This window comes from Nicotiana sylvestris, chromosome 1 (genome assembly GCF_000393655.2).
Source record: "Nicotiana sylvestris chromosome 1, ASM39365v2, whole genome shotgun sequence".
In the NCBI taxonomy this organism is placed as follows: Eukaryota; Viridiplantae; Streptophyta; class Magnoliopsida; order Solanales; family Solanaceae; genus Nicotiana; species Nicotiana sylvestris.
In genome coordinates, this window is record NC_091057.1 from 2,023,313 (window position 1) to 2,032,264 (window position 8,952).

Sequence of the window (8,952 nt, forward strand, 5' to 3'; positions counted from 1 at the left end):
TATATAATTTATATGTACTTTAGATGTATTTTATTACAGATTTTTTTAATTCACTCCATATCTTATGTTTTTCTTAAGACTAATTGTGGTGCATTCCTAATCAAGTATGTGGAGTTGTTGATGATTGGAAAGGATGTGGAGAAATTCCAACCCGAAGACATAATAAACTTTAGAAAAGAACTTGCAGCAAATCTTTGGGCACATGGAGAGTGGAAAAGAAATTCTGGTTATGATGCACCACCAGAAAATGTTGGCGACGACTATGATAGTGAAAATAAAACTTGTTGCCCAAAGGAGTTGTAGTTTAGTTGTAAAGAAAGTTAGTTGTTGTTGATGTTTTGTATAAAATTGCTGTAAATAAGGCACTTTTATTTTGTTTGCATAGCATAATTTTTGGTCACAGTTATGCCAAATTACAGTTTCAGAAGTAATATGAAGGCATCATATTATTAATTTCTTTGTTTCTGTCAAGTATTGATTTGTCCATTTTCAATCCCTAAATTAAGTGTATCGAGCTTGCAAGTATTAGTTAAGGACCAAGTGTCCTTAACTTTTGAACTTGGAAATTGAAGTTCAGGACGAGATGTCCTTAACTTTTGAACTTGAAACTTGAAGTTCAGGACCAAGTGTCCTTAACTTTTGAACTTGGAATTCAAAGTTAAGGACCAAGTGTTCTTAACTTTTGAACTTGGAACTCAAAATTCAGGACCAAGTATCCTTAACTTTTGAACTTGGAACTCTAAGTTAAGGACCACGTGTCCTTAACTTTTGAACTTGGAACTCTAAGTTAAGGACTGCCTATACTTAACTTTTGAACTTGGAACTCAAAAGAAACAAAAAACATGTAAGCGCAAAGAAGCTTTGAATATTCAGGACATCTGCTCAAATAAATACAACCTAAATGAATCCAATTTATAGCAAAAACATAAAAGAGTAGATAAACATAAGTGTATATATCTACTATTCTCTATTCTTCCTTGAAAATGAATGGACTGCTTGAGAATATATACAAGTTGTTCTATTATGACCAACTCTTCTGCAACAACCATATTTGAATGTTATTTTTGATGACTCGGTAGCTGGAATATGCCTTTTCTTCTGTCTTCTACCTGGTGACACTTTGAAATCTGGAGGTTTAATAATTTGTGACTTAACACTCTCTGGTACAATCCAAGAATCAGTATGTCCTCCAGGATGTATCTGTCTTTCATATGTGTTCAGCCAAGATTCCTTTAAGTACCAGTGCGAGCAAAAGTTGGACTTCTTGATGTTTCTCTTCTCGATAGCTGCAATTGCATGTATGCATGGTAATTCATCAAATGGAAACTGAAAAAAATTACATGTTCTTTTGTTTAAGTCCACCAAGAAAGTAATTCCTTCTTCCTCAACTCTAGAACGCCATGAATCAACAGGGAAGACCTTTAATGTTAAAAAATTATAAGTTAGTACATTATGTTAAATTATCATTAAAATAATAAGCTAAACAAAGAACATAATACTTGCATTCAAAGTAAATGATAAATCTATCTTTTTCTTCAATTCCTCCTCTACCCAACAAGAAACGTCATAAAAAGTTCCTTCTGCTTTATTTCTTCTTTCATAAAACCAACGTTGTAGCTTCACTTGGATGAAATCCATCATTCTTAATATAGGCAGCTCCATTGCTTCTAATAACACAGAATTTATTGACTCAACTATGTTTGTTGTGAGCATGTCATATCTTCATCGTGGACTACAAGAACGTGCCCACCTTTCCGGTGGTTCTTCCATCAAGTAGTCATAAGTCTTCTTATCTACTTTTGCTACATATGACACGCATAAATCAAATTCTTTGCGTCTGCATACTCTTGCAGTACTTTGGAAAAATTTTATGACCTCACTTTTACTTTCCTTCACTTTAGGTTCTGCTCCAAATGATAGATACAAATCCCATGATAGCTTTCAGGATATACCTTTGCAATGCCATATGCAATAGCTTGATGCCTATCTGATAAAAAAATTAAATTCTTACGGCTCCCAATTGCATTGCGAAGCTCACTAAAGTACCACTCATAGGAATTGTTATTTTGAGATTCTGCAATTCTAAAGGCTAGTGGGAAAAATTGGTTATTTGCATCCTTTGAAACTGAAATCATTAAAACACCACGAAATTTTGACTTCAAAAAAGTTGCATCAACAACAATCACTGGTCTACAATTATTTTAACCAGTTATTTATGATCCATATACATAAAACATATAAAGAAACCTGAAAATACAGTTGAAGGTTAACAGAAGTTAAGGACAGGTAGTCCTTAACTTAGACTAACAAGTTCAAAAGTTACGGACAGTTAGTCTTGAACTTCAGGTTACAAGCCCAAAAGTTTAGGACAGGTAGTCCTGAAGTTAGACTTCCAAGGTCAAAAGTTAAGGACTCTTGGTCCTTAACTTAGAGTTACAAGTTTAAAAGTTAAGGACATGCAGTTATTAACTTAGAGTTACAAGTTTAAAAGTTAAGGACATGCATTCCTTAACTTAGAGTTACAAGCTCAAAAGTTAAGGACATGAAGTCCTGAACTTAGAGTTACAAGTTCAAAAATTAAGGACAGACAGTCCTAACTTAGAGTTCAAAAGTTAAGGACCAAGTGTCCTTACCTTTTTGACTGCACACATCAAAAACTGGTTAAGGACAACATGTCCTAAAATTTATAAAACAGACTAATAATCTCCTTTTTGGTTGTTTACATGTTGTTGTAGTCTATATTTATGTTAGTATATGTTCCCGGGTTTTTACTTTTCATCATATACAAGTATGAAGACAATAATTTATAATTCTCTTCAGGAGTTCCTCTTATTAAAGCTGAAGCACGTTGAATAGCACGCCACGCCTTGTGATACCCAATGTTTAGTCCATGCAATTTTTGCATTTCTGCCATGACAAAAGCTAGTGTAACTTCAAACCTTGGGTCTCGAAGATTGTCAATAATATAACCACTAATCAACTTTGAAGTTGCATGCCTTTGATCAGCTTTCATAGTGTTAACTGAGCAGTCATGATTTTTCTCAATCTTTACTATCTTGAACAATATTGAATCTTTAACTTTGAAAGCACCCACACACCACCCACACCTATCATCATTGCATTTCAACGAATATCTTGTTGAGCTTGATCTAACAACCTTGAATTCAAAATGTCCTTTAATTGCTATATTCAAAAAATAGTTAATTACACTCTTTTTTTTTGTCAAATATTGATCCCACTTTTATTTTATCCAACGAAACATTTTCTCTTAATATCGTAGTGCGACTGCACAAATTCGAAACTTTCAACATGATGGAATCTAAAGTTGATTTCAAAGTAGTATATGGGGTGATTATGAAGGTGTTTGGTTCTAAGTTTTGGATATATTTTAAATATTGAAGTCTAATTTTCGAGAAATCAAACAATTCGTTATTTGGACTTTCCCACAACAAGATATGAATCTTTTATTACAAGCGCATAAAACTGAAAATTATGCGACTAAGATAAAAGTCTAACAATGTAAAGCAAAAGAGAAATTGAAATACTTAAACCCTCCAAATATCCAAGTTGAAGTCTTCACGTTCGCCACTCTTCAAGTTGAAATATTTAAGTCCTCCAAGTTTCCAAGTTGAAGTCTTCAAGTCTGTCGGTCTTCAAGTTTCAGTCTTCAAATTCGCCGGTCTTAAAGTAGACTTGTTTAAGCCCTCCAAATCTTTAAGTTGAAGTCTTCAAGTCTGCTAATTTTTCAGGTTAAATTTCAAAAGTCAACCGCTCTTCAAGTTGAAGTCTGCAAAGTCCGCCAAATCTTCAAAGTTTTCCAAGAGTTCAAGTCAATGTCGTCAAGTCGATGCCGTCTTTGAGTTGAAACTATAACTTTCCAATCTTAAGGTGGATGTATAAGTCCCTTTGAATCTTAAGTTGGCATTTTTGTGGGCTTGTCGTTAAAACGAACTATAACCTTCCAATCTTAAGGTGGACATATAAGTCCCTTTGCACCTTAAGTTGGCCTCTTCATGGGTTTGTCCTTAAAAGGAACTATAACTTTCCAATCTTAAGGTGGACATATGAATCCCTTTGCACCTTAAGTCGGACTCTCCGATAGTCGGGTCATTTTGAGAGTAATCTCTCCGGTAGTCGGGTCATTATGAGAGTAATCTCTCCAGTAGTCGGGCCACATTGAGAGTAATCTCTCTGGTAGTCGGGGCACATTGAGAGTAATCTCTCTGATAGTTGGGTTATTTTGAGAGAAATCTCTCCGGTAGTCGAGCCACATTGAAAGTAATCTCTTCGGTAGTCGGACCACATTGAGAGTACTCTCTCCAGTAGTCGAGCCACATTGAGAGTAATCTCTTCAATAGTCGGACCATGAGAGTAACCTCTCCGATATTCGAGCAGGGATACGTACCCATCCCCTCACACCCTATGATTGTCTTCTGCGTACATGGATCATCTCGTTGAACAAGAGCGTATCCTTGTCATTTGACCTACAAAAAAGACAAGGGAAGAAAAACACAAGGAAAAAAAATTACTTTCATGTCAATGCATCCAAGTTGTTAAAAGTAAACTCAAAACAATTTGCAAATGCTAAAATTGATACTGGAATTAGTACTAATGGAATGAAGGGTATGCGGTATTTATAGATATCATAAGGTGGCTATTGCGAGCTAAATATCGATGTGGGACAACGATTTTAAAGGCAGTGCAAAGTTTTCAAAACCCATTTGGTATTGTACAAGTTATTATCCACGTAAATGACTGCCAAAAGCAATTTGTTTTCTGGTAAGATTTGTTAAAAGTTAAAGTGAAATACAAAGGAGTGTCCTACATGGAGTTGATCACGTGAAATTCCACGGAAAGGCTCACGTTTAAATCCTAAATCTTCTTTAAGTGACATTGCAACGTGAAAAGATATTGGTGAGAAGTCAATAAAAATGAAGTAATAATTACTTTTTACATACTTCAAGTCTCGTCTTAAAAGCTAGATAAATTTATACCTCAACAAGTCTTGAAGTATGGCGCATTTGTAAGCATAAATTTTTTTTTGGATTTAAATTCAATAAAATAATTTGAACTATATATTAAATATGTTAGTCCAACTAAATTGATAGGTTAATATAATTGGATTAATTATATAAGTTCAATACATATGAGTCAAATAAAGAAGTCCAAATCTATTGGGCTAGCCTATTTAATTGGGCTGCAAGTAATGAGCCTATTTCATTAAGCCCAAGATATCATCTTCATAGAGGCTCAGTTTGGTGTCACATGTCAAGTGACGTAGCATGCCACGTCAAACAGAAGAGCCAATAAGATCATGACATGTGTCAAAATGATAAGGCATGCCAAGTCACATTAAAAGGCTAATGAAATCGCGCCACGTGTGCAAGTGACATATTCTGGTCAATCAAATGCGGCATTGTCACACTTTGATTTGATTGGTCGGAAAGAGTTTGTTCTTATCGTAACTCTTCCCTCCCACAATAAATAAGGGTCTTTATAACCCAGAAAAGACACCAGAAGTTATAACAAGAAACAAGAAAGAGCTCGTGGATCAAACGCTGCAAATTCCTCCACAAATTTCAAGCTTCAAGCAATCAAGTTCAAGCTCAAGAACGAAGAACAAATTAAGTTCAATCTCAAGAGCGAAGAACAAATCAACATTCTAGGAGTACAAGTTCAAATCAAAGTTCGTGCTAGTTGAATTAAAGATCATCGTTCGTGAGGCAAATATAGATTGAAGATCAAGCTCAAATGCCCTTGAATTCTTTAACAATTGGAAAGAAGAATTAGAGGATTCATAGAGATTGTACACTCATATTATCTGACATCAAATACTACGATTGTTGCAATATTTTCGGTCTCGATTATTTTCTTGACGCAAATTTATTGTCTACAAATATTCTATGCACTCGTACTTTCAGTAGGTAAGGGATATGTCCCATATAAGTAGAAAGATAGAGAGAAAGAAAGGGGCAGGTAATATTCTATATGATAAGCTCTCTCTAGAAAAGTTCACTATCAAGTAACTACAAACATTATCTTTACACAAGATTCGATTTGTTGTTTGTCCCAAACTTTTTCACATGAGATTCGACAAAGTTTTCTATATTCCCACGTTGGCTGCCTTACATCACTGTCAGAGGGAGAATCATCCACCTTATTGAATATTTTGGTGAATCATTTTCTCTATTTAAATTTATTGTCATTTATCATATTTATTGCTTGTAAGTATCCCCTCATTTATTCATAACAATATTATTAAACTCCCCATTGATATTTAATAGTTTTGAATTTGGTTTTTATACTATTGCTATCCATCAATCTTAGATCTAGGACTTATTACATTTAGCTAGAATTTACCCATGATCAACAACAACAACAACCCAATATAATCCCACAAGTGGGGTCTGGGGAGGGTAATATGTACGCAGACCTTACCCCTACCCCGAAGGGTAGAGAGGCTGTTTCCAGGAGACCCTCGGCTCAAAAGCAACAGAAGCCGATATATTAGTACCATAAAAATGCATAATAAAAATGCATAATAAAATACCAGCAATACAATAGATATGAAATACAGAATACGAAATACTAAAACGATGGCTGGTATAGTAAAACTAGCAGGTAAAGCCCTGCATCAATAGACGACCAATGACATTCTTAGTCCAACTCCTAACTGGCTAGTCTCACTCTATTGTGCTGTAGAAATATTCACAACTCTCCCCTAACCTACAACCTTAATACTCGACCTCCATACTTCCCTGTCAATGGCCATGTCCTCAGTAATCCTAAGTCGCGCCATGTCCTGTCTGATCACCTCTCCCCAATACTTCTTAGGTCGTACTCTACCTCTCCGCGTGCCCACTACAGCCAGTCGCTCACACCTCCTCACCGGTGCATCAGTGCTCCTCCTCTGAATGTGCCCGAACCATCTGAGTCTTGCTTCCCACATCTTGTCCTCCATGGGGGCCACGCCCACCTTCTCTCGAATATCTTCATTCCTAATCTTATCCATTCTTGTATGCCCGCACATCCACCTCAACATCCTCATCTCTGCTACTTTCATCTTCTGGATGTGTGAGTTCTTTACCGGCCAACATTCAGTTCCATATAACATGGCAGGCCTAACCACTGCTCTATAAAACTTACCTTTTAGTAACGGTGGCACTTTCTTGTCACACAAGACTCCCGACGCTAACCTCCACTTCATCCACCCCACCCCTATACGGTGTGTGACATCCTCGTCAATCTCCCCGATCCCCTGAATAACCGATCCAAGGTACTTGAAACTACCCCTCTTGGGAATGACTTGAGAGTCAAGCCTCACTTCAACTCCCGCTTCCGTCGGCTCAACTCCAAATTTGCACTCGAGGTATTCCGTCTTCGTCCTGCTCAACTTGAAACCTTTAGACTCAAGAGCATGTCTCCAAATCTCTAGCCTCTCGTTGACGCCGCCTCGTGTCTCGTCAATTAGAATAATGTCATCAGCAAATAGCATGCACCATGGCACCTCCCCTTGAATATGATGAGTCAGTGCATCCATCACCAGGGCAAATAGGAATGGGCTGAGCGCAGACCCTTGGTGCAACCCCGTAATAACTGGAAAGTGTTCAGAGTCGCCTCCTACTGTCCTAACCCGAGTCTTAGCTCCAGCATACATGTCTTTAATCACCCTAATATAGTCAACCGGGACCCCTTTATCCTCTAAGCAGCTCCATAAGACCTCCCTAGGAACCCTATCGTACGCTTTCTCCAGATCAATAAACACCATGTGGAGATCCTTCTTCCTATCCCTGTACTGTTCCACCATCCTCCTAATAAGGTGGATAGCTTCTGTGGTAGATCGCCCCGGCATGAACCCGAACTGGTTGTCTGAAATAGACACCGTCCTTCGCACTCTCATTTCTACCACTCTCTCCCAAACTTTCATGGTATGACTTAGTAATTTGATGCCCCTATAGTTGTTACAGCTCTGGACATCACCTTTGTTCTTATACAACGGGACCATTGTACTCCACCTCCACTCTTCAGGCATCCTATTAGTCTTGAATATAACACTAAACAATGCAGTAAGCCATTCCAAGCCTGCTCTACCCACACACCTCCACAGTTCAACCGGAATTTAGTCTGGCCCGGTAGCTTTGCCCCTTCTCATCTTACGCATTGCCTCCATGACTTCATCGATCTCAATGTCCCTACAATTACTTAATTCATGGTGACTGTCGGCATTCCTCGATTCGCTAGGTCTAATATCTTGATCTCCTTCTTCACTTAGAAGTTTATGAAAGTAGGTCTGCCACCTCCTCTTAATCTGGTCATCTCCCATCAAAACTTTGCCGTCGTCATCTTTTATGCACCTCACCTGGTCTAGATCTCGAGTTATCCTCTCTCTCGCCTTAGCGAGTCGGAATAACTTCTTCTCCCGACCTTTGTTCCTTAGTTCCTCATACAGACGAGCAAAAGTTGTCGTCTTAGCCTCCGTCACTGCCATCTTTTCCTCCTTCCTAGCTACCTTATACCTTTGACTGCTCTCTCTCTTCTCCTCCTCGTTAGTGCTCCCTACTAACCGCAGGTAAGCTGCCTTCTTCGCTTCCACTTTACCTTGGACAACTGTATTCCACCACCAATCTCCTTTGTGACCACCATTGCGGCCCGTAGATATCCCTAACACCTCTCTCGCCGCCTTTCTTATACAGTCCGCCGTCGTCGACCACATTGTGTTCGCGTCCCCACCACTTCTCCAAGCTCCCATTGCCGATAACCTTCCTTCCAACTCCTTAGCTTTATCCTCAGTTAAGGCGCCCCACCTAATCCTGGGGCGTCCTTGTACTGACCTCTTCTTCCTCCTTATCCTAATACAAATGTCCATCACCAAAAACCTATGCTGCGTTGAGAGGGTCTCACCTGGGATAACCTTGCAGTCCTCGCACAACCTTCTGTCGCATCTCCTGAGGA

General features: G+C 38.3%; 1 protein-coding gene across 1 annotated transcript; it reads right to left on the reverse strand.

Moving 5' to 3' along the window:
• Window positions 1-960: 960 nt before the first annotated feature.
• LOC138885608 (uncharacterized) lies at window positions 961-8,749 on the reverse strand. The gene is made up of 5 exons (XM_070166575.1): window positions 8,565-8,749; window positions 4,442-4,484; window positions 2,773-3,157; window positions 1,953-2,125; window positions 961-1,419 (listed from the first exon to the last, which is right to left on the reverse strand). Exons 1-5 carry the CDS (start codon window positions 8,747-8,749, stop codon window positions 961-963), a joined length of 1,245 nt encoding a protein of 414 aa, XP_070022676.1.
• Between the last annotated feature and the right edge of the window lie 203 nt (window positions 8,750-8,952).